Source organism: Somniosus microcephalus, chromosome 19, assembly GCF_052327205.1.
Source record: "Somniosus microcephalus isolate GS21.2 chromosome 19, FLI_Smic_1.0, whole genome shotgun sequence".
Classification (NCBI taxonomy): Eukaryota; Metazoa; Chordata; class Chondrichthyes; order Squaliformes; family Somniosidae; genus Somniosus; species Somniosus microcephalus.
In genome coordinates, this window is record NC_141005.1 from 10783646 (window position 1) to 10809402 (window position 25757).

A 25757-nucleotide genomic window follows, 5' to 3' on the forward strand; every position below is an offset into this window, starting at 1 on the left:
CCTCCAGAGCTCCACCCAACAGAAACATCAACTTGTCTAGAACGCCACTTCCCACATCCTTTTTCTCATCCCATCCTTGCTGACCTCTATTGGATCCAACAACCAAATAGTCCAGTGACTCTGGCCTCTGTTCCCTTCCCTCTGCTGACTCGGTGGCAGTGTCGTCAACCGTTTTGGCCCTACTGCCTGGAACTTCCTGCCTAAACACCTCCACTTAAGTTTTCAATTTATAAATGCAGGAAAAGCAATCTATTTGACCATTTTTTCGGTCATCTCTGCTAACTGTCTTGCTAATGCTTAGAGTCCATTTTACCTCTGTAAAGAGCCTCGAGATGTTTTCTACATTAAAGACACTATATATTTTCTACATTAAAGGTGTCAGTTGTCGCTCAGTGTTGGTGTTCAAGCCCCATGCCAGAGACTTGAACACATAAACTAGGCTGACACTTCACTGCAGTACTGAGGGAGTGCTGCACTGTCAGAGGCCATGTCTGCCCTCTCAGGTAGATGTAAATAATCCCATGGCACTTTTCGAAGAAGAGCAGAGGAGTTCTCCCAGTGTTTTGGCCAATATATATGTTGCATTTCTAGGGTTGCAAAATTCTGGGAATTTTTAAAAGAGGAAACTTTCCATGGGAATTTTGGGGAATTTTGAGTTTTTTTGCACACCTGATGGTTTTTGTCTCTGACCCTTATTATCTTTGTCGTCAAAATAGACATACTGTTCCGTACAAATAAAAACAGGCTTTCAAAACTTTATTTAGGTTATAATTTTGAACTTTATTGAACCCCCACAAAAAAAGACCCATCTAAAATAAAATAAAAAGAGCGTCAGCTTATTTAGCCTGTAATTTGTCTTTATATTGTCCCTTTGAGTCTTCTAATCATGAGTCTTCTGAGTCTTCTCATCATTGCTCCTCCTGATTCTCTGACTCTGGCTCTGACGTGTCCATTTCCTCCTCTGTGTCACTGTCTAGCTGTGTGGTGGATACTTCTGTATCTGGCTCAATAAGTTGTAGGTTCGTCCGATAGCCACCAGTTTCTCCACTCTCTTGTTAGTCAGCCTGTTGCGCACCTTTGTATGCGTATTCCCAAAAGTGACCAGTTTCGTTCAGAGGCCGCTGATGAAGGTGGGATTTGGAGTATCACCGATGCAATGGGTGACAGGCCTCAGATGCACAAAGTCCCTTCCACCAGGTATGTGCATTGATATGCTTGCATGATTCCCATATCCCGTCCCCATTCCAAAGCCCTTGCTTGGTAGAAAACTTTGCCAGACTTCCCAGAACTTTGCCCACGTCCAGATTGAGGTGGCGTGAGCGGGTAGAAATCACACTAAGTGCTGTTGATCTGTTCTCCAGAAAGTATTGGTCTCCCAACATGCTTTGGGTCCAGCATGTATGCTGCAGCATGAATCGGCTTGACACAAAATTCTTGACACGTCTGTATGAATTGAACAATTGCCTTCTCCTCTGCTTTGAGCAGCAGGGATGTGGGTAGGGCAATGCTGATTTGTTCTTTTAAATCAGCAAAAAGCCCGAGAACATCTGACAAGACAGTGTCATCTCCTTCAATTGCAGATGCTACTGGTGAGAGTAATTTAAGGCTGCTAACCACTCTCCCAAAACACATCATCCAGCAGTATTTTTTTGATGGTGGTTTCCATATCCCCAGACTGGGATATTGCCATTTCTTGCAGCGACTCCTTACCCTCCTGAAGGCTGTTGTACATTATGACAACGCCACCCCATCTAGCGTTGCTGGGCAGCTTCAGTGTGGTGTTCTTGTTCTTTGTCATTTGCTTGGAGTTGTAGGTTGCTGCAACTACCTGTTTTCCCCTGACATACTTAACAACTTGCTTGGCTCTCTTGTGCAGTGTTTCCATGGTTTTCAAACCCATGATGTCCTTGAGGAGCAGGTTGGACCCATGAGCTGCGCACCCAATAGATGTAATATGAGGGTAGGCCTCCTCCACTTGAGGCCAAGCAGCTTTCATATTCGCAGCATTGTCAGTAACTACTGCAAAGACCTTTTGTGATCCAAGATCGTTGATGACCGCTTTCAGCTCATCAGCAATGTGTGTGTCTGTTGTCTTTTGTATCTGTGCTCTTGAACACTGGGAGAGGAGTGGAGATGATGTAGTTTATGATGCCCTCCCCTCGTACATTTGACCACCCATCTGAGATAACTGCAACACAGTCTGCCATTTCTATCGTTTCTTTGAGCTTTCCTTGGACTCTGTTATACTCAGCCTCCAGCAAATAAGTAGACAAAGCATATCTGGTGGGAGGACAGTATGCAGGGCGAATAACATTGAAAAAATCTCTTCCAGTACACATTGGCTGTGAGCATGAGGGGTGAGCCTGTCGCATATACAGCTCGAGCAAGGCACTCATCTGCATTCTTCTGGCTATGGTTATCCAGTGTATCAAAGAACCTTCCAAGTGGGCCAGGAGTTGCTGATAAGGAGCCTGATGCTGAATGTGAACCATCATCATCTTGAATGGAAGCAGAGGAACTCTGGGCTGACTGCTGTGAGCTTTGAGTGAAGTTGTTGCATTTGGATAAATGCTGCTGCATCTTTGTGGCATTCTTTACATATGGCTTTGTACAGTGTTTGGACATGTACACAGTCTTTTCATCTTTAATGCCTGGGGTAAAATGCTTCCACACATCCGACGGTAAACGTGGCATTGTTCTATGCAGAGAAATAAAGGGCATTCGTCTCTGTGTCAAACTGCGGTCGATCAGCACAATTGCAACAGGGTGAGTAAATTTTTCCTAATGCTCCATGTGATGGAAGCATGACCTGTGCACGCACGACACTACATCACCAATAGAGGGAGCTAATCGCTCATCCACTCATCCAACCAACCAGGACACATTTGTTCACGGTCACACACAAAACTTGTAATTATTAAAACAAGCCAAGTAAGAAGATAAACATATATTGATTAAGAAATTCATTAATAATTAAGATTCCATCTCTGTTAGTAATTTTAAGAGAGGACCTGTGGAGAAAAAAATGAAAGAAATACAAAAAAAAACATTATTATGCTAGCATGTGCTTTTTTGGGCAATATTCCCAAGCTAAACTTCCCGTGGAAAATTTCCGGAAATTTACCGGAAACTTTCCACCCCTTCGCAACCCTACTTCCCTACATTACTACAGTGACTACACTTCAAAAAGTTCTTCATTGGTTGTAAAGCACTTAGGGACGTCCTGCGGTTATGAAAGATGCTATATAAATGCAAGTCTTTCTTTTCCCTTATAAACAAAATTTGTTGTATTTAGTGTCGTGTTTATATTGGAGAACTGTTTTATGAAGCATTCCTGACTGCAGCTACTGTTGCTGTAGAGAATTCTTCACTTACCTTCATTTGCTGTAGAAAATGAATTATATGCTGTTTCTTTCAGAGTGCCAGCAAAATCCCCCTCTTTAGGTCTTCATGCCTCATTTGCTTTACGGTGCTTCCATGAAAGTTAGCCTGTTGTTGCAGCAACGCTGTAAAGGGGCCCTTACTGTAAAGAGATTTAAAAAACTGAGACTTACCACAAGTTCTCTCTTCTTCCATTTCTCTGACAGCAGCTACTTTGCGAAGTGCGGAGGACATAACTGAGCATAAACTCCAGTATAAATTGTCCAATATTTAAGCTTTATATTTGCATGCGTGCTTAATAAAGGCCAGAAAAAAGTTTAAAACTTGTTTTGGGTGTCAGTGAAGGATCTTCCTGTAACTGTTTCCTTACAACAGCTGATGCCCCACAAATGCTTTGTAACAAGTTTGGGTTTTGTTGGCTACCATTAGTACAGTTCCCCAAAATATAAATACAAATGATAAAAATCCCTTCCAGTGTATTCACAGAAGCATCACTTTCTATTTGCACACAGCAATCTTTATACATATTTTGAATATATGTTACCAGGCACTTCCTGAAGCCCAGAACCTTTGGCACCATAAAGTGAAGCATTCAGGGTGATAACGTACAATTGATACTAATGGAAAATGAACACCTTGTGTTAATTGAGGGAAAATATACTTCTCCATCAGATTAGGACAAACCTGCCCTCTGTATTACTCTGCTTATAATTGGGATGCAACTATTTTTAATGTAAGAACCAAATTTATTGATTGTTTAAAAACATTATTTTTATTTGATCAAATATTGTCTGTTACCACATTGTTTTACTCGGTGAGAGACCTAAATCGCTGGAGCTGTAAATGAGTGCAATTGATGCAAGGGTTCTCTGCCCTTTCGTAAGTCCCTGCTTTGTGCAAGGCCTGTTCTCTTGCTTTCATGTCGTGCTTTTTATAGTGATTTTGCATGATCTATACAACAATATGTGCAATTACATTTTTTCTTTGTTTCTGTTCTTCTGAAATATTTGCACTCCTGCTATCCCAGTTAGGTCTTTCTCCTCTTGGTACAGGCTACCCATTTCCATGTACCTTCCTCTCTCCCCTCTACCTCTAGCCAGTTTGGAAATATAGTCATGACCACTATTGGTACTGTTCAGTTATTGTCCAAAGGAGGCCTAATTCAAGCAGAGGGAGAGAGTTGGTGTCATTCCCCTTATCTCAAAAAAATCCTCCAGATGGAATGCTTTGTACAGAGAGTAGAATAAATTGAACCAGGGTGGAGGGATTCTTGTGACAGAGAGTCCTGCAACTTGAACCTGTTACTTGATTAGGAGGTAAGCATTTGTTCATAGTACATCCTGCCAGTTCCCTGTGTTTGTTTTTATTTTTCTCCTTCCCTTATGAACTGTTAGTCTACACCCCGCCCCCGTCTCCCCTTCAACTGGGGCAGGTGCAGGCTTTGTTAGTTTCTACCTTTCTCAGCGCTGAACTGACACAAGACACAACAGCTATGTTGTGAGATGGCCCCTGTTACTATTCAACAATCCTTCACTGGCCATTTTACTCTGTCATCATCTTTTTCCTCCTTTCCAGATGAGAGCCTTCTTTACAAGGACGTGTTCTGCCCACCTGAATACCACAGTTGTGTGCAGAAAATATTTACGGTGTGACTGGTGGATTTATGTTTCTGGTACCTTTTTGGAAGCAAAATTTTATAGCTGCTTTCACATTGGTGCTGTTTAGGATTCCGGGAGACTGCTTTTTGTAAGCCAGGTTCTGGCGATTACACTACTAAATCTGGCATTAATACCCCTGTGGTAGACTTGTAGAGCCAGGTTATCATGTTGCCAGGATAAGGGTGCCAGATTTAGTGCCGTAAACGTTGTGAGCCAGCTTTCAAGAGCCCATTCTCCCAGAATCCGAATTTAAAGAAAGCTGACATAAAAGTAGCTCATGTTCACAGATTGGAAAACGTGTTCAAGCTGCATATTGAACCTTCATTTATTATTTCTCTTAAAGCTTACACCAGTCCCAGTCAGATTGTGTTAAATTTAACATGCACACCAAAGAACCACTTTGTGCATGTCCCCACAAATTATTGAATTCATTCCTGCAAAAGCATTTAACTCTAAAGGACACCTTTGCATTCCTGCACCAAAACCAAAATATAACCAGATTACAATTTTTGCTGTATAATTCCTAGAATACTATGAGTTAGCAATGTTATGTAGGTCTGTACGTACTTCTAATTCTACTTTATAATATTTTCAGATGTCATTTACAAAAGATGTGCGAATTTCGAAAGTTGAAAAGGCCTTCAGTACTCAAAGGGTTAATCCTCCAACCAAACAAGTGAATATCCTTTTTTATTTGTGTTTTTCTAAATGTGTAGGCCATTTAACCTTTGGAGGATATTGTAGCATGTTTCAAGGTTTTTTTTTTAGCATGTGCAACACCATCATTAGAAATACACAGCATAAATCAGATTGAAAAAGCTACAGTGTATTACAAACGTATATTGAAAAGCTGCCAAATAAATATTTTGTCCGAAAGGTTGAATCATTATTTTTGACTAGATGTTGATCTTTGTTCCTGTGCTATCTGTGACTGGGGAAAAGTTGAAATAAATGTAGCAGAAAATTTGAGTTGCTTCCTTAAGGCCGTATATTAGAAGCTGTTAGGCCATCCACCAATGCTGTCAAAAAGGTCCTTGTGACTATCTTGCATATTTTATGTAATATTCTCGCTTGAGGGAGGGGAGGCGTTAAGTCTATTTCTGGGACCATGGCTAATTCCAGCCTAACAAAAATAAGCAATCTGAAGATATTTCTAAAAACTGCCTTGGATATTCTTTAAAAAAAAAAAAAAAAGTTTTTTTCCACACGAGGAAAGCAAAGACGCAGCAATGTACTCTGGAGGGGAGAGGGGAAATGGCATCTTAATTTATTTTCCCCCTTAGTGTTAGTTGACGAGCAAGCTTTTCTTTACTAATGAAAGGTGGCTCTGTTTGGGCTCTGTGATTGCTTTGTCGCATGCTTTGTACGGCTTTCAAGCCCCAATATCCGTGCACAAAACCAACAGTGTGTGCTCCCAAAATGAGATTTTCTTATCATTTCTTTCACTGTGGGGTAATTGGAACTTAGCAGCATATTAAGAGTCTGATAAGTGACATTCGTATTTTGTTGTTTTGACCCAAGGGAAGCAGGGAGCGTTTTTGCCTTCTCTTTTATTTGTCATACTAATCCCTTTGATGTTCGTGTCGCTCTAGCGTTCTATATAGAGCCATGCACAATGGTTAAAAGGGTTTTTGCTGTTTCTTGACCCGTCAGCTTAAGAACTTGCCGTTTTTTAGTAAATTGAACGGATCTCCTTCATTATCATTTAAATGAGCCCTGTATCCTTCCAAATGCTGAAATGCTGAAATTTGAATGTGGTTGTAAAGCTGTGATAATTTGAAATATTCATTCCCTCAAGGGTAACATTTCAGAGGCACTGAATGCCATTGTTACGCGTTCTCATATTTTTCTGGGTGAGATGGGAAAATAGACTGGTAATTGTCTGCTGAGCCTCTAGAATGGGTGCTCCAGTTAGTCGAGACATTGGCTCTAATTGCCATGGGGGGGTTGCTGATGAATCATGGTGTATGCGTGCAGCAGCCAGGGCCAAATTGAGTGATATAGCCAGAGCTATGTGCAAATTGGCAATTATTAGCACAGCAGAAAGGCTGGCAGGTGTAGAATGCCTTCTGAGCTTTTGATTGAAATAGGAAATAGCACAATTTCTGTGATGAAGACTAGCTGATTGGGGCTGATGAAGCAAGTATGGCTGGCTAGCTCAGAAACCTGACTGAAGTGGAGGTACACCGATTATTGGAATATTTGATTAAATTCTGATTACAGCACTGGTCGATTATTAATTTCATAGCTGAATACTCTTTCAGCTACCACATGTTTGCTAAAGAGCCAATGATTAGTGCCTGTCTTATGATAGAAAATGTTTCTTCAGCAACTACTCTGCTGCTTTTATGTCGTTCGCAGTAATTCGTATCACAGTTTATCATCAAACAGATGGTCACTCTTGGCTGATATCTGTTGGATTTAAGACGGCATGTGTGCTTTACACTAGTGAGTTGTGATAGAAAGATCATGGTAGTGGAAATATAGGGATGCAATGCCACTATTTTGTAATTTGCCAGTGCACTTACCCTGTATATTACATATTTGCCAACATTCAAGTTTTAATTGCCACACATTCCATTATATTCTGATTGGAAGGTATGTGAAGAGATATCATGCTGCCACAGAAAATATTTGTTTGGTTTATCCCTAATTTTGTCCCCTCCTCACCTGAAGATGCTGGTGTGAGGTTCCACAGGCACTGGTACCTCTCCAAAGTGGTCTAGATAGTGAGTATTGACCATGGTGGGCATCACACCTGAGCTCAATCCTCCTCACCCAGATCCACACTCTGGCTTTGCAGAAATAGTTGGAATACAGTTAAGAATGGGAACCTGTGTTCCTCCACCCACCCCCACTTCACGAATATGGAGCACTGAGTTAACACTCCAGCACTGTAGCTGCAGCTAACTTGGCGTAATGTTCCCTTTAAACTACGCGGCCACGCAGCGCTGTGGAGCTCCCACGCAGCCGGCTCACCGGCTTTTAAATGGAAAAACCGCGCATGTGTGGAATCTTGAATGGGCCACGCACCCATTGCTTGGCACAGGCCAGGAATTGAACCTGGGACCTTCTGGCCTGTGTGGCTCAGTAATGCACCACCTAGTGCACTTACTCACTAAGCCAGAAAAGGGTTTGTTTTAAGAAATGTGCAATTCCTTTCCATTTCAGATATCTCTGCTCAGATTTGCCATATCTGTTTACAGTGAGCATATATATGGCAAATTATCAGATGAAAATGGGCTAAGCAGTACTGTTGGAAACTATAAATTAGAACGTGTAAAATGCACAATAAATTCCAATATAGAAAGAATCCAACACACATTAAGACCTATGGTTATTAATCAAATAGTTATAAAAGGGTCAGTCAGCGTCTCTTTGGTTGAACTCTTAGTTCCATATATCTCAGCAGTGTAACCCTTTTTTTAAAAATATTGAAGTCAGTTTAGTCAAAATGATAACTGGGGCACCCAAAAACTGATACACCTGACAAAAATGTGGAACAATATAGTGATCAAGTATGCAACCAAGTCCATTAACAAGTAAAGCATGGTTGGCAATAGTTCAATTGCCAGAAAATGTGCATCATTACCTCCACTACTATACTGGAGGCCTGTTACTGGGTGTTAAAAAATATCATAGAAGTTCAGTGCAAAATCTAATGCATTTTCCCCCTCTCTTTTCCCTACAGAGTTCTGCTCATTCGTTTTCAGGACGAGGATATTCTGTAAGTCATTGCAAATCTTTGAATATTATACAGCAATTCTCTTGGGTATCGGTGCTCTGTTTCAGAGCTAATTACGTGTATTTCAGCGTATACATGCACACGCAGCCACTTACACAAAGTAATAAATTGCAGAAATGGGCTTCTAGCATGGGATTTCATTACATTCATGATAAAGGTAATGTTCGTTCCTACTTGGTTTATGGAAGTCCTACAATCATGAAAAGAAAAGGCTGGGTTTAGGCGTCCTCAGCATATTTTAATTGCTCTCCTCAATCCTTTTCCCAGCCTAACATATGTTTAACATTCAGCCATTTGTACCTTGTGGGCCTTTTGTATTGATCTTTTAATTTTGATTCCAGGAGCTTTGTAGACCCCAGTAAAATTGGGTGAACAAGGCCACTGCCGATCCAAGGAAACCAGATTTAACAGCATAAACAATGGGCGCTGGCTCATGGGTCCTGAATTTTTTTTTTGTTTTTTGTTTTTGTTTTCGGGATGTGGGCGTTTCTGGCAAGGGCCCACTTATTTCCTCATCCCTAGTTATTGTGAGAAGGTGGCAGGGAGACCTTTTTGTTGCTAGGTCACCAGAGCGGCATTTAGAGTCGACCACATAGTGCGGGACTGGAGTCACATATAGGCCAAACTGGGTACTGGGTGGCAAGTTCCCTTTCCTGAAGGTGAACCAGTTAGGTTTTTATTGCAATCCAGCAGCTTTTCTGGTCATTTTCTTTTCTTGGTGCCAGCCAACAATGACCATTTAAAGGATGGCCAATGTCACAGCAGTTTTCTTGAATTTCTAAAGCAGCTACATCACCTGTAATACCTTTTTGCTTTTTGTAATGCATGCAAATCTCATTTGTATACAAATAAACAATACTCTCTGATTGTGCCTCTTTGCTGGTCCCCAGGCCAGTCAACTGCTAATGCTGGGAAGTAGGGGTATCCCATCATCCATAATGTGAATAAAAACCACCTAATTAGACCAGAGTTAATGAGAGATTTTCACTTAAGATTATGGGTGATGGGCAATGTTCCTGTAAGCTGCGCTTTGTTCTGCACGGCCTGTTTCTTTCAATGCGTGGTCCCTTTAAATTTCTGCGCATGTGCGGTATTTACAATATAAAAGCCGGTGAGCAGCCTGCGCGGGACCTTTCAGATTACTGCACGGCCACCTTAGCGGGAACATTGGTGATGAGTTAGCTACATCCATGGAATGAAGCAGAGGCCTCCTTGCTTGCAACCCTTGCTTAACAAGTTGGGACTCAGTAGAGGCAAGGCTGCTTGTATTTCAGAATTATTTCTGTAATGTTTATTTTTCAGTGGTTGATAAAAGTTGATATTTTCAAGATGTGATGTTAATGGGTGTGTTTCAGCTGCATTTAAAAATCACCAAAAATCCACAAAATGACACAGGAACATCACTGAGGCAATCTGAACCCTGGATATTATTGGCAGTTATTGTTGAATTGTAATTGGCTTATGATGGGGTTAAAACCTCTGGCGTGTCTGTTGTTTTCTCATTCTACATAAACCATGGTGTGTCGGAATATCTGATGTATTGCTGTGAGATGCTGATATATCACCAACAGTGGACCCGGCACTACTTACTTGGTGAAGTGAGAAATGACTGGATGATTAACAGCCTAAACTAGGGCTCAAGTCTGTCATTCTTCCTGCAGATCCTTTGCTTGGGTTCACCTGACGTTCATAATTGTCACTCAATCGCACAACATAAAGACTTACATTTCTGCAACATTCTTTTTCAAATATGTTATTTCTGTAATGTGTTCATAATCTTTAAAAGTCCAAAACACCGCCCCAGCCCCATTTAATTCACTCTTTCCATTGCTCGCAGTTGAACCTAGTATGAAATTATTACATGGTCAGGATCATCAGCTGGTCCAGTCTACCTGTGTGATTTCTAACTCTTCCATCCACACAGAGAAAAATAAGAAAGGATTAGAAACTCCAGTAACCAATGAAAACTCCACTTGCAGGAAGCTTGATTTCATGGTTCTGGGGATGCAATTACAATTGAGTGAAGAACTTGTTTGCCTCAATATTGTATTCATTCATCAGAGATTCACAGCCCGTTAGAGGTTTAAAATGTACAGGTACTGTTGTAACATGTCTTGCAAACTTTTAATTGCAGTGGAATATTTTCCCAAAAAATTGTTTTCATATTGTTCCATTTTGCTGCTGTTTGTACAATTGATGGCAGTTGTGTAACACATCGCTTTGGTGACTGAGACATCAAAAAGGTGTAATCTGTGCATGACACGCTCACCTTACTGGATTTTATAGCTGAGCATATTCAATTAATAGGATTGGATACAGGAAGTGATCTTAACTTTCTCTTAAGGAGAGATAACTGTGATCAGAAAGGCTTTCGGCAGACTACACTTTCAGAAAAAAGTTTCATTTCCCATGTAGCTAACCCATGGCTACCTGATCCACAGAGGGTTGTCGGAGTGTGTTAGCCTAAAATTGTGGTGTTCTTCACAGTTTTCAATTCTATAGGCTTCTGCAGGGCTATCATTTTTGTCAACACCGTGGATGTGTTTTATGCTAATCAGTGAATAACAGCCAGTGTACATCATGACCTCTCAAAAGGCCTAATGGCAGCAAACTCCATGCTCCCACACATTGACGTACTTGGTGATGTCACTGGGTCTTGTTAGCTCTTAAAAAATTACATTTGGGGTCAACAACAGGGATTGGTAAATGAGATAAATTGCCCATAACATTGAACTTGGAACTGCTGAACAATGTTGAAAACTATTTCTCCCCCAAATGCCTGTCATGCAGTGGTGGGAAGAACCAGCTTGTAGTGTGGAAGGATACAAGTTCAGTTTCTCCATTGCGCTGAATTCCTGATCTCAATTGCACTGAGCAGTTGTGCACTGACGTCCCAATCCCTTCCTGAAGGGGAGGGAAAATGAAAGGATCAGTTATCACCACCAAAGTGCCACCCTGAACCTCCTAGTGCCAGTCTGAAGAGCAGCACTGTAAGTTTGAGAGCAGGTTGCCTGACCTTTCGGTCATAGATGATTTATGGGGTGGTGGAGGTGGGGAGAGGAGGCCGGGAAGGAGAAAATAAGATTAGTACTTCCCACCGATAGCTACCATTTCCTTCAGCAGAAGTATTCATAGTGTGGTATGCACTTGAGTGGAATTGAGTGCATTATTATGGGCCGGATTATCCGATCAGAGGCTTCCTGCATGCGAGTGCCTCCGATCTGGAAAAATCTACAAACATACCTGCTGGCTCCGTAGGTCCCGACACTTCCAATCCTGGGCCTCTCTGGGTCCGCGCGCGCAGAGGCCCCGGTATCCCAGGGGCGCAGGCGGTTCGCAAGCGTCCCTGGGATCACGTGGGCCTTGGGGAAAGGAATCCCCCTTCACACTTTTGACTGGTCTCTCCGCTTAGACCTGTCACAAGTATGAATCAGGATCACTCAAAAAACACACTAAAACAATAAATAAAATTTTTTTGAAATCACATATTTAAAATTCATTAAAATTACATTAAATTAAATATTTTAAACAAATTTTTTTTTTTTTTACGGGGCTAAAAACTTTTTTTTTTTTTAAGTATTTTAAAATTATAAATGAGTGGAATTTTGTTTTACTTTTTTAAACTCTTATGCTGGTAAAAGCAGGCCTTACACTTGCTTTTACCAGACGTAAGATTTTTAAAGGTTTTCAGCGGGCGGAGGTTCTGCAGAAAGCGGAACTCTCCACCCACAGAGGCCCTTCTCCAGGGCAGGCGGATGATCTGTCAAGAGACGGAAGTGCCAGTTTTCAGCGCATGCCTGAAACCGGCACTTACGAGGCCCCTACGTGTGCGTACACACCCGTGGGGGTTGGAAAATACGGGTCAATGTTTCCTAAAATCATATTATGATAGTGTGAAAAATATAGCATTAAACATGCGGCATGGTTCTGCTTCTCCCCTTAGTGTATAAATAAATGTGTTAGACTTCTGTTTTTATAGCACCCATGAGCTTTATAAAATCTCCAAGGTCCTCTCCTCCGGTAACAAATTATTCCCACTTGACAGTTACCACCACATCAGCATTACCTGCATTTCATGTATGACTAATGCAGCCGGTCCTGCAACTGCAGGTTTCCCTTCCATTGTTCTTATGGAGCTTGCTGAGAGACGCAGCCTTGTCTGGTGATTTAACTACGCTCTGTAAATGCGCACACATGCAAACTTTCAAGCAAAGGTAGGGGAATGCTTGCTGTGAGGGTGATGTGATCAGACGAGGCAGAATCTGTAAATCAATGTCATGTCAAAAGAGATAAAACCTTATCAACATTGGGGGGTGGGGGGAAGATCTCAGCACTACACATTGATAGAAAAAGTAGCTTTACAAACGTTGAGGGGAATGAGAGGCGATAGAAAATCAATCCTAACAGAAGAAAATTTACTGAACAATGTAAAATAATTGTGCTCTTTGACTCCCAACAAAAACCTTAGTGTCTGCTGAATTTTGAGAGCTCTTGGCGGTGATAAGTGAAACCATGTGTGGAAGCTGAAGCCATCAGCTCTTAAGCAGATACCGGTGTTTTAACATTTAACTGGAGGTCTGTATTCGTTAATATTTCAGATTAATCTTCAGTCTGTGCTGAGATAGTCGACTTCAGCCTGGGCAGTAACTGGGGCATAAATAGGGTGTTCAACTCTGGTTGGATGTATTGCTGGTGGTCTCACCATATGACCTCCCAGTTCCAACTGCCTCACCCAGTCAAACAGCCTTTTTTCCCCCCATCTCCAATATTTTAATAGCTAATAAATGAAAGTGTTCAAAGAAAATGAGAAAAACGCTATTTTTAATGCCCCTGTGATGTTGCTTGTAGCACTATCCAGGAGATTCACCTTTAATTCCTGGAGACTCCAGGACAATCCTGGAAGTTTGGCCACCCAAGGTATAACAGTTAGCCTCAACGCACCTGGGCTAAGGAGGGGGAAGATGTGGCTAGGTTTCTGCCACCGACTCCTGTTCAGTGACGCCTGCTGGAAAGTTCACGTGTGTGGACTTTGGGCTAGGAGAGGATCAGCTGTCAAATATCCCGCAGGCACTGGCTAGCTAGGCTCCCACATGAGCAAGCTAATGGAAAGCTGCCTCGGGCTATGCAGCAGTATCCTAGGAAAAATTGAACAAATTTAGGAAAGGAAGGAAGGAACCAGGCGAGAAGAATTAAAATAAAAATGAGGTCACCAAGATGAGATGCATTGCAAGATATTTCACGGTGGCATAGTGGCTAGCACTGTTGCCTCACAGCGCCAGGGACCCGGGTTCAAATCCGGCCTCGGGTGACTGTCTGTGTGGAGTTTGCACATTCTCCCCGTGTTTGCGTGGGTTTTCTCCGGGTGCTCCGGTTTCCTCCCACAGTCCAAAGATGTGCGGGTTAGGTTGATTGGCTATGCTAAATTGACCCTTAGTGTTAGGGGGATTAAAATATGTGGGGTTACGGGGATAGGGTGGGATATGTGTTGGTGTAGGGGTTACGGGGATCGGGTGGGATATGTGTCGGTGCAGGCTCGATGGGACGAAATGGCCTCTATCTGCACTGTGGGGTTTCTGTGATTCTGTGATTTCGGTAAATCAAAAAAAGGAACAACACCACGAGCTCCCTTGACTTTCATCCTCATATTCAATTCTTTCCTTGGCCTCGCCCCTCCCCATCTCTGTAACCTCCTCCAGCCCTACAACCCCCCGTGAACGTTACGTTTCTTCAATTCTGGCCTCTTGTGCATCCCAGGGTTCCTTCGCCCCATTTGGTGGCCATCCTTCGCCCCATTTGGTGGCCATCCTTCAGCCGTCTGGGCCCTAAGTTCTGGAATTCCTTCCTAAACTACTCCGCCTCTCTTCCTTTTAAGACGCTCCTTAAAGCCGACCTCTTTGACCAAGCATTCAATCACCTGTCATAATGGCTCCTTCTTTGGCTCCGTATCAATTTTTTTTTCTGATTACGCTCCTGTGAAGTGCCTCATGATGTTTTACTATGTTATGGGCGCTACATAAATGCAAGTTGTTGTTGAGAGCAATTCATACAGGATCCCATGTGAAGTAACTTAATGGTAAACTCTGCATTTGTTATAAAAAATAATCCCATTGCATTAGCTGATTTCCTTGTGTTTTTTAGCTCTGAAACTGGGAGACTGGATCCCGACATTTACACTAAATCCAGCCCCTGTCTCCCGGTGCCAGACTTGGAGACCCGTGAAAACCTGGGTTTAGCATACAGTTCATAGAGGCCTGAGTGCAAATCCGCCACCCACCCTTTTAATTGCAGCTGCATGTCTTGGGAACAGAGGAAAGAAAAGTGGGTGAAGAAAGAGAGTTGAAGGATATAATGCGCCCAACAAAAATAAATGCTTATTAGCAGTTTAGGAATATTAACTGGGGGAATTCAGGCATAAAAAACCTATCGATAGCAAAATACTGCAGATGCTGGAAATCCGAAATCACAACAGAGAATGCTGGAAAAACTCAGCAGGTCAGGCAACATCCGTGGAGAGAAATTTGAGTTGACGTTTCGGGTCGAAACCCTTTTTCAAATTTCTCTCCACGGATGTTGCCTGACCTGCTGAGTTTTTCCAGCATTTTCTGTTGTTACAAAAAACCTATCTCTGCATCAGTGCAGTATAGTGCTTGGAAAGGATTAGGAGAGGGGACGTCTCACACCGTCTGGAGATCAAAGTACCAAATTTCCAAATCATTATCTCTTCTGTAACTGCTGTTCATTATGCTCCAATATTGTTACTTTTTCTATTTTTTTTGTGTAGTTTATTATTAATAATCAGACTTAATGCGATTCTGTTTTAAAGCTTCATTCGCTGGTGACAAGGTCATTGCTGTGTTAATGGTAACTGGCAGGATTGTCACTGAAAGTCATAGCATCTGATTAGATTTGACAGATTTACATATTATCACACAGACCGCCACAGACAATGTCCATATCCCTTTCAATTCAGCTAAATTGTTCCATGCAGATAGTACTGATGTAGCGTATATCCTACTGATGGGGCAGTTCAGGCTACATTTGGTGTAATAATGGCCTGCTCTAGTATTCTTTGACTTGTGCTCCTAATGCTCTCTTGATGGTTTAATCCTTGCAGTTGACAAATGAACAGGAACATGTTATTGTTACAGATCAGCATGTTTATGGTTCTTCAGCTTTTTGCATGCTATTTCTGGTTTTTATGTCACAAGATAAGTGGTTCCAAAAACATAATTTAGGCTCCATTCCAATTAGTAACTACTTTCTTAGTGCATGGCTTGTCTGGCACCAGAACTATATAAAGCCACTGTGAACTGGAGTTGTACTAATGTCTGGATTTCCCTTATACAAATATATAGTAATAATAATAACAATAATAGATTTCCAAATCTTTATACTTTCTTTTAATACTGTTTACTCCACACTTATATTTTTATATACAACCAGCAGAGAGGATTTTTGCAGGGGTGGGGGAACTCTTCCTGTCTGGCTAGATTCAAGCAGTGCCTTTTATACTCTACACTTTGTAACACAGTTCTTCTTTCCAAGAGGGCCAGGCGGGTGGGAAAGCCAGGTGCTGCGTGTTTCTTCGTAGCTATCCTAAGTGCCATTTTGTGGGTGAGCCAGACTTTTACGGTCCTTCCTTTCAAGGTAGATTTAATTTTGTCACTAACTTTATTTAGTATGTTAGGACCAATACAGTATTACCCTCGGGCCATCCTGGTGGGGGATGGAGGTGTAGAGGGATTGTACGTCCATGGTGGAGGGGGGGCGGTTGGGGCCAGGAAACTGGAAACTGTTGAAGTGGCGGAGGGCGTCCGAAGAGTCGCGGATGTAGGTGGGAAGAGACTGGACAAGGGGAGAAAAGATGGAGTCGGGATGGGAAGAGATGGGTTCTGTGGGGCAAGAACAGGCTGAAACGTGGGCTATGTGGAACAATCTTTGTTCCAGTCTCACACCTGGCAGCTACCTTTTGCCCTGCCCTGCCAGTACACTTTACACCTAATCCCAGCCTATTACCATCTCGTCTAGCTTCTAATCTCTTTTACTTCTTTTGGTTCTTTTATTCTTTTGTCCGATCGCAGCCCTGCCTCCGATGTAGTTTCTTTTCTTTCCAGTTTTGAAGAAGGGTCCAACCCGAAACGTCAACTCAAATTTCTCTCCACGGATGTTGCCTGATCTGCTGAGTTTTTCCAGCATTTTCTGTTGTTATTACAGTATTAAAAAATTGCACTTATGCCAACACACACATGCTTTGCAGAAGTGATCTGAATATGCTTTTTGTCCAATGATACTAATCCATCACCTCAATGCTCACACCTCCACCAGTGACAGACCTATCGCCACCAATACTTCATGCTAATGCTGTACATCCCACCATACCCACTCTAAACACCAGCCAAGCTTCAAAGGACAACATTCAGAATTGTACTGCTACATCTGCAGCTCAAGTGAACATCGTATTAAAGAGACACTCATTTATCATCATGCTTTACTGGTCACAACACTAAGTTACTTTGTTTCTAAAGGCCTTTTTACCTTAGAGCTCAGGGTAGTTTAGGCCTTTGCAGGGCAATGCCAAAATCAACTCCCTGCATTTGTGTTAATATTTCAGTCTGCCACGGGTGGTCTCTATGCTGGTTGGAGACTGTTTGAGAGGATAGAGACCAGTTCTTCTGCACATACAGCTGCTCAACACGTTTAGTGGACAGCTGCTTTGATGAAAATGTGGGTGGTGTGCTGCCCTTAGCCGTTTGGAGGTTGGCTCATTCATTTTAGCAAGCGCCATTGATGGCACAGAAACTGTGCAGCTGCAGTCAATGTCACTGACATAAGGTAAAGCCACCGTAACTGGTACCGCTGTCTAATAAGCTGGCTACAACAAACCTCACCAAACTTGGACAAGAGAGTTCAGATTATTCTGAGTTCAGACCCTTAGTGTGGGAGATTAGTGCACAACTACTAGAGGTTATGTTATTTTAGTTGGATTATAATATTTGTGTAGAAATACAGTCAGAATAGAAAGATACTGTGCACAGAGAAGTTTACTCTGTAACATGCTGTTTTTCAAAATTCTCATCCTTGTTTTGAAATCCCTCCATGGCCTCACCCCTCCCTATCTCTGTAATTTCCTCCAGCCCCACAACCCCAGAGATATCTGCGCTCCTCTAATTCTGCCCTCTTGAGCATCCCTGATTATAATCGCTCAACCATTGGTGGCCGTACCTTTAGCTGCCAAGGCCCTAAGCTCTGAAATTCCCTGCCTAAACCTCTCCACCTCTCTTTCCTCCTTTAAGACACTCCTTAAAAATTATCTCTTTGACCAAGCTTTTGTTCATCTCTCCTAATTTCTCCTTATGTGGCTTGGTGTCAACATTTTTGTCTTATACTCATGTGAAGCGCCTTGGGACGTTTTACTATGTTAAAGATGTTGTTGTGTTCTGTCAGACCTGGAAATGCTTAATCGTCAATACAAGATGAAAAGCAAATGGACCCATGCTACATTAGTGATTCCCCGCCCCTTGATAAATACAGAAAACATTTGTAGATGGGCTATTTATTTAGTCCACAAACATTTATTTCAAGTTTGTATGTCATGGGATGGCACAGCGGAGCTCTGTATTGGTTTGCAGGACCACTGGATGGACAGACATGGCTTTCTGGTGTCAGCTTGGCTTCCAGAACATTACGTCAGAGAGAGATGAAAGGTACGTGGTGCAATTGGGGCCTAGTAAAGGGGGAATTTGGATGCAAAGGAATGCATGCCTTTATAGGATAGTTGTATTCCCCCCAAAAATATGTAGGATCATACATCCTGTTGGCAGAGGACAGAAAAACTGACTTTATAAGGTACTTCACAGCGGTAGGGCTAAAGCCCCTTATGATAAGTTCATGATCTTAGCTGTAATATCATTGAGTACCACCAAGCAAAGGAGTATGCATTGCCTCAGATGGTGAGTGAGTTATCCCAACCATTCTTCCACAGTGCTGTGTGGTTGGCTTCAGAAAGCACTGGTCGAGGCCTGTGAGTAGATTGCTTGCCAGCCTGCCCCGTTCATCAGGGGCCAAATGTTGTGCAATGGTGCCCTAGGAAGAGGAAGAAAAAATGCTTTAAAAAAAAAAAAAATGAATGTTTCACCTCAGTAAAAACTGACATTGGGTTTTGCATTCTGATCCTTTTACGACGTGTTTTTTCAGCGATTCACAGAACATTGGCAAAAAATAAAAACCAGTGTGTCGCCGTATATATGTTTAAAGTTTCACTCCATCAGTTAAAGTGTTAGGCACACACTATTCTTGAGGTAACTTGAAATACTGGTGGAAAGAAAACCGCTTGAAATAAAATGGTGGTTTCAACCCAGTATATGTTTTAGGTTGCAATTATACTTCCTTTTGGTACCTTAAGGCAAAAATAATGTTGCATGCAAATCATAGCAGTCAGTAACTTTTGAGTTATGAATTGAATAATCTTCAAATACTCTGCCTAAAGCTGTAAAAAGACCGCTGGGGAGAGTGATTGTCACTGGGAAATGGCAAATTGTGGAACAGGAACTGTGTTTCTGCACCGTAAGGAAAAATGTAGCCTTTTGTTTGCATGGCCATCCATTTGTTGTGCTCTTAAATAGGGCAGCATTGAGATGTATTATTTTATATAATTGGAGATATAAAAGGAACCCAGCCATGCATCTTATCAGTTGCACTTCTTATCGTAACATTTTGTGATAAACCAGAAGATAAGTTAACTGCTGTGTGCACAGGAAGGTTTAGTATTCGTTACATCAGGCTGGGTTGTGGGGGCAGGGGGAATGAGTTTGTGGGAGGTTTGAAACAGGAAGTTCTGAATTACCAGCCCCAGTTTTGTTATCTAGGTAGTATCTGTGGTCGATTCCCTCTACAGCTTGTGGCTTGCTTCTGGTTTTACAGAAATACGAACTCAGTGAAGCTGTGCTTCTGTTCCCACATACTTTGTCAGTTAGATTCTGATATCTGCGGTTAAGCGAGTACTATAGGTGTCTCGGTGTGGTTACAGCTACAGGAAGAGGGAGACATTTGGCCTGCAGAGGCAGGAATAACTCGGTTATCAGATGGTTACCAAAAGCGCTGATAAAAACGTGTGCTTTCCGAATTGGTTTCAGAATGAAACTCATAGCTGTTACAGCTTGTAAAAATTGGGGTTTTTTTAACTAAAATTTCCAAATGCCACTGAATATATCCAATTGTGTCACACCCATATACACTGCATACTCTCGGATTAGCATTTATTTCCTAATATGCTGCAAGTTTGTTGTTTGTGAATGCTTGTCCTACACTAGTTTTGTGGTGAGAGATTTTCTCATTTTGTTACAAGTGCACAGTGGTGTGAAGCCTGCTGTAGGTTCCGGTGCACAAGGGTGATGAGTGCAGTGCAGTGATGCAAAAGGAGAGTGTGTGTGTTGTCAGTACAATATGACCTCTTTGGTGTGCGATGTTACCTTATGCCAGGCTGTTAAGCTGTATGTTCACCATTTCAATGAAAGGAAGGCTGGAAACATCGTGTGTTACAGTGACACTGTCTGCATGGCACATGAATTATATTTTAACAACCTATGTTTATTGCTACTAAGTTTGCAGCTGCGATTGTACTCTGTTAACTGTCATTTGGTACGAGGATTCTGCCCGTCTTTTGCTGTTTTAGCTCAGATTAACAAAAAAGATGATTGATTGGCACAAGTTGATTTTTTAAGGAAAAATAACAATGTGCCAGGCATTATTAAAGAGCTGGGGGTTGTTGAAATGTCCACTCTTCCCACTCCCTTGACCATCGGGAAAAGAGAAACTCACATCTTTCAGAGCCTCTGAGAAAATGGATGGCCTAGACACTGAGACCATCACAGGAAACATGCTAAACAAGGAAAGATTTTAAAATAATTTCACTCTATTCTAGTGGCCTAATCGCTTTCTGTAGGTGGATCCACCAATATTAAGTCATGTATGCACAGCACAAAAACCAGTTAAGTATTCTACTGTGTATATGTGGGCATGACTGTTCTCAAAGGGACAAGCAAGCAGCCTGATGTAAAATTCAAATCTTTTAAATTTATAGATCCAATGCTGATTAATGTTGTATTGCTTCTAAATTTTAGAGACTATAATTGGGATTCCCTTATGAGAATTAAACCTACCCATTTATCAAGTCATTACCATTAAGCAAACCCAATGGTACTGATTTTATTTGAAATCGGCTGGTGAACAGGAAAATGTACCTTTTTTATTAGGGGAAAAAAAGTCCCTATTAAGTGGTGTCAGCTGTATAGGTATCCTGTCATCTTGCTAAAGCACATGCATGTAATGTAACAAGGTACATCATTGGCGGTGTCCATGATTAGAATTACCAGTTTTGTCAAAGTAAGAAATGTTTCTTTGCCTAGCCTGATATTGATTAAATGTTTACTTAAAGATGGTTGTATCAAACATATGGAACAAATTCTGAAATTTTAAGTGAAAGTATACCTTCAGAAAAAATCTCTGTGCTTCAGAGTAATTCGTAGATGCCTTGTACACTAAAATGTTTTACTATGCCATTACACTTGCTTAAGATCTACCAGCACAGACACGATGGGCCGAATAGCCTCCTGTGTTGTAAATTTCTATGATTAAAGTAGCTGGCTGTGACCTACGTATCATTTTAATGCCCACCAAGTGCTGTATATTCCAAAATGCTGCCCATGAGTCACCATTATTTCTGAAGGGATTATGAAAATGTAACCAGCCTAAATCAGAAATCTACTTTTTGTGGATAAGGTGTCTTTGGACCCTAAAATGTCAACCAATGAAAATGAGTGCTGAACCCTCAATGCTGTGGGGTCCATAAACATCTGGTGTGTAAATTCGAGAGTGAACAAGCACATTTATTTTTGGGAGAGGACTTCAATCTAGTGCGAATGAGTGAAGCTCTTCAAATTTAATGCCTGGATGACTGAGAATTCTTCCAAATGGCAAATGGGAACTCGGAAAGATCCCAAAGTTTAATGCTTAATCCTCTTCTCTTTACAAAAAGCAGCTTTTTTTTTAATGACTCTTGGTGAATTTTCATGCTCTTCAAGGTGAGGGATGTTTGTGTGAGGAATTGAACTACATTCGATTTCAGGCACTTGGGGTCAGTGCCAACAACATCCACGTCCGATATAACAGAATTAGATGCAGAGTAAAGTTCCCTAAACGAGCACTCCTACTGCACCATTTTTCCATTTCCCACACTAGCCATGAGATTGCTAATTTAGTGCCGAATTTGGGGAAATTTCGTGCTTCGGGTCCAAAGCACATTTGCAAAATGAACTGGATTAAGACTGTCCAAACTTATTTCATATGGAACCCCTGCAGCCAATAAACAGAGGAGACCTGCATCCCAAGGATGAAAGGATAGTGCGCCACCCAGTCTTGGACTTACAAACTGGTTTTCAATTGTCTCCGTATCACAAAAAACTTAATTACTGAAGAGAGCGAATAATCCTGTGATTGACTTGTCCGTGCTATTGGCACAGGAAATAACATTCTGTCTTTTAAAATTTCTATTGGCAGTAATCATATTGACCGAATCAAATAATGTTTACCAAATCCCAAATTGTGTCTGACATAGGCCCTTACTCAAAAAAAAAGTGCCTTGCAATCTGTGTGAATTTTATTTGCAAAGCGTCACCTTTAATCCAACGAGTAAATGTTTTGTGAATGTGGGCCCCAGTCAGTACTGGTTCAGCCATTATAGTTGCATGTCTAGTTTTAAGAAAATGTGATTTGTTCCAGCAGTTGCACCCTGTTGTATTCTAACACTGGTATATGTTTTTTGCTGGACTTTCTGGACTTTTGTTCATTTTAGGTGTTTTTGTCAGCTTGGTGACTCTGACCTGTTCTCAGCAAACGGTACACTTGAATTATCTCTCCCCATGCAGTCGTCCCCAGTGGTTTGCAGGTGTTCACATTGCACTGCCCTCACACACTGAGACACGCAGCACAAATTAGTAACAGAAACCAATAGCCCAGCGTGGCACCATCAAAGGATTGACATTTTCAGCCTTTCCAAAGGGGTTCCTTTGTCAAAACCACACCGTGAACCCTGTCCAGCTGAAAGGCTATTTGTCTGCCCCTGTGTGCGGCATGACTGTAGTAGCGAAGCTTGCTGCTCGCCTCACGCTGAGACCCTGGCTGTTGCTGCTAGCAACAGATAAAAATCACTGTTAACTGCAGCAGGACCCACAGCACATCAATCATGGCCCTGGATGAAGGCTTCAGGGTTCTGGCCCATTCTCTGGACTTTACTAGATGTTTTCCACTGACTGAACACGCTATGGTTGGGTTATTCAGTCAAGAAAACTTTATTTCCATAAATAAAGGCATTGACTGATTTGTTTTTTTAATCCGCAGTATTTAAAAGAAGTTAATTCTTGTCGGGGCATTTGTCCAACAGGAGACAGGGTTTTGTAAAAAGGTGGGCTATGTCACGCTGTAAACTAGGGTAGTTGAGTTGAACCATGTCTTATTCTGTACAAAGGACTTTTAAAAAGTAAGCCAAAAATGTGTGCTCATTTAAAGATATTCATGAAGCTTGCTTTTGTGAATTAGTTGCTCAATATAATTTTTTAATATATGATCAAAATTGTTATAATTAAGATCTTTAGCAGAGTGAAAGGTTGAAGAATTTTTTGGTGAACTCTTTGAAGAGAGTCAATGGAAATGTGTTTAATACTTCAAAATAAAAAGCTCCAGTCACTTTCACTGGGAACAGTCCAATAAATAATATGAGAAGCTCTATGAAGGACTATAAAACAGCGAAAAAAGAAATGAGTATAAAAAAGTTGTAAAATAGAATTAGAAGATTTCAAAGTTACAGTGGATCAAATAGCTGAAAGAACAGTATAAAACAATAGATCTAGATTATGAAAGCAGCTGACAAAGGTTTTAAAAATCTATCATTAACCAATAATCTGTGGCGGAGCAGTGCACGGCCATTTGACAAATGAAGGATTTGTCAGGGAGGCTCGTGCCGATTTGCATCTTGATTCTGCCTATGCGTAGGATCTCGCCTCTGAACACCACTGCCTCCCTCAAACAGCATTGTTGAATGTGAAGTACTTATGATTGTAGGTTTTTTTGTAGCAGTGCTTTGTTAAAACATTAAAATTTATATTTTCCATAATAGTGTTGGACAGCATAATGATACACTAGCACAAAGTTCAAATGTATGTGCTTGAACGTAAGCTCTGAATAAATTGAAAATTCTGAGCTTGTGTTATTTCTAGATAGTGTTAAAATACTTCTTAAATTCTCCACGGGTAAATTGTTCAGAAAAGAGCGCAGTTGCACTGTCCCATCTGGTCACTCTAGTCATGGCAGAATTACTCCTTGATAGTCTCAAAAATCGTGTACATCTCTGGATCCTGGGCATAAATACACTGTAGCTCAGACTAGAAAAAAACTATCTCGTTGATTTCATTTTAATAGAAGTTAGAAAAGAATAAAAGCAGCAACAGATTGGTTCTAAAACCCTAAAGATTAATCTACAGACTAATTTAAAACATTCAAGTTGTCTGCATTCATGGGCCACATAGATGTGTACAATGGGGCCTCGAGGACCATTTATAAAGTTTAAATCCCTATTCCTTTTTATTTGTATACATCTCATGTTGCTAATGCTAACGCATCCTGATGTATTATCAATGAGACAACAGCTTTAAGTACAGCCCATTCCAAACCACCTGGCCAGCAAAATTCAAACCCAACAAGTGAGTGCAAAATATAACTGCAAAAAGAAAGAAAGAAAGAAAGAACACTTGTATTTATAGTGTCTTTCACATCCTCAGGATGTCCCAAAGCACTTGACAACAGATGAGTTATTTTTGAAGTGTAATCACTGTTATATAGGCAGACTGAGGTTCCTGGGCTTAGAGAGGTAGATTGCGATGGCTTGGGGTCTGCAATTTGAACCCCCCACTGTACTCTGACATCTGCATGGTCCTGCACTAGAATGTAGGTAGAGATCTGTGTCTCCAAGTACTGTATTCTATTCCAGAGTACAACCTATCCAGTTGTACATTACAGCCATTAATTAATGTTTTGGGTTGCCCTATTCCAAGTCCATTGTAAGTAAACTTGTTTTGCTATGAATGGCTACAAATGTTAAGCATAAGGTAGTCATCTCTAACCTGCATTTTGCATATTCCTTGAAATATCAACAATTAGACTTTACCTCTTTGCAAATGCTAGTTAGACTTTCCAATGGACTGAATAAGGTAACAATCAAGTTTGGCAGCCAAGTTTGTTGACCCATTAGAATTGTGCCATTGAGCGAGCATGGGTTTGTACTTGAGTTCCCAATCTCAGCCACACCAGTGTGAGGCAGTTCTGCAAAGCAAAGGAGAATCAAAGCAATCATCATGTATATATTTAAAGAGCGGGACTGCCCCACACTGCAGGTCAGTCTGTGACTTCTTCCACTGCTGTCCCCACATGTTTATGTATATGAGTATGGAATGTTCAAGTTCTGTGATCCTGCTCGTAGCCCCAAAGAACTGTCAAATTCGCAATCAGAACTGATTAGAGCAAAAGGACTTATTTGTGTGCGAAGCTGGTGGTGATATTTTACCCCAGGAAGGCACAAATAATAGATACAGGCCTAGAAATTCACTATGGCCCCGCCAGCTGGCTAGCGCCCAAAAGTTAGCGCTGGGCGGGAAGCCTATAGCGATCGTCAGATATTCATTGTTAGCGCCCCAATTCGGAACCGGGCGCTATACCAGGGTGTGCCCGCCTCCGCTTGGGGCGCTGACACTGAATATCCGCGCTCTAGGCGCCGCTGCGCCAGCCGCTGCGGAGCGGCAGGCTGCGGTACTGCAGGCCTCCTCCTCTTAAGGGGGAGCTGCCTGCAACGGGGAGATCGCCGCTGGATAGTGCCGGCAAATGAGCCCGGCACCACGGAGAAGTGCCGGGCTCGCGGAAAGCAGCCG

At 41.7% G+C, this 25757-nt stretch overlaps 1 protein-coding gene across 16 annotated transcripts in view; it reads left to right on the plus strand.

The window, feature by feature from the left end:
• Positions 1–25757, plus strand: part of fbrsl1 (fibrosin-like 1) — an 843225-nt gene that overhangs the window by 477886 nt on the left and 339582 nt on the right. For 12 of the 16 annotated variants that reach the window (XM_086011930.1, XM_086011933.1, XM_086011931.1 and 9 more), the window contains 2 exons: positions 5635–5715; positions 8731–8766. In XM_086011930.1, the coding sequence (XP_085868056.1) occupies positions 5635–5715; positions 8731–8766 (117 nt within the window). The remainder of the gene's footprint in view (positions 1–5634; positions 5716–8730; positions 8767–25757) is intronic. The other 4 variants (XM_086011937.1, XM_086011938.1, XM_086011940.1 and 1 more) reach the window with 1 other exon arrangement.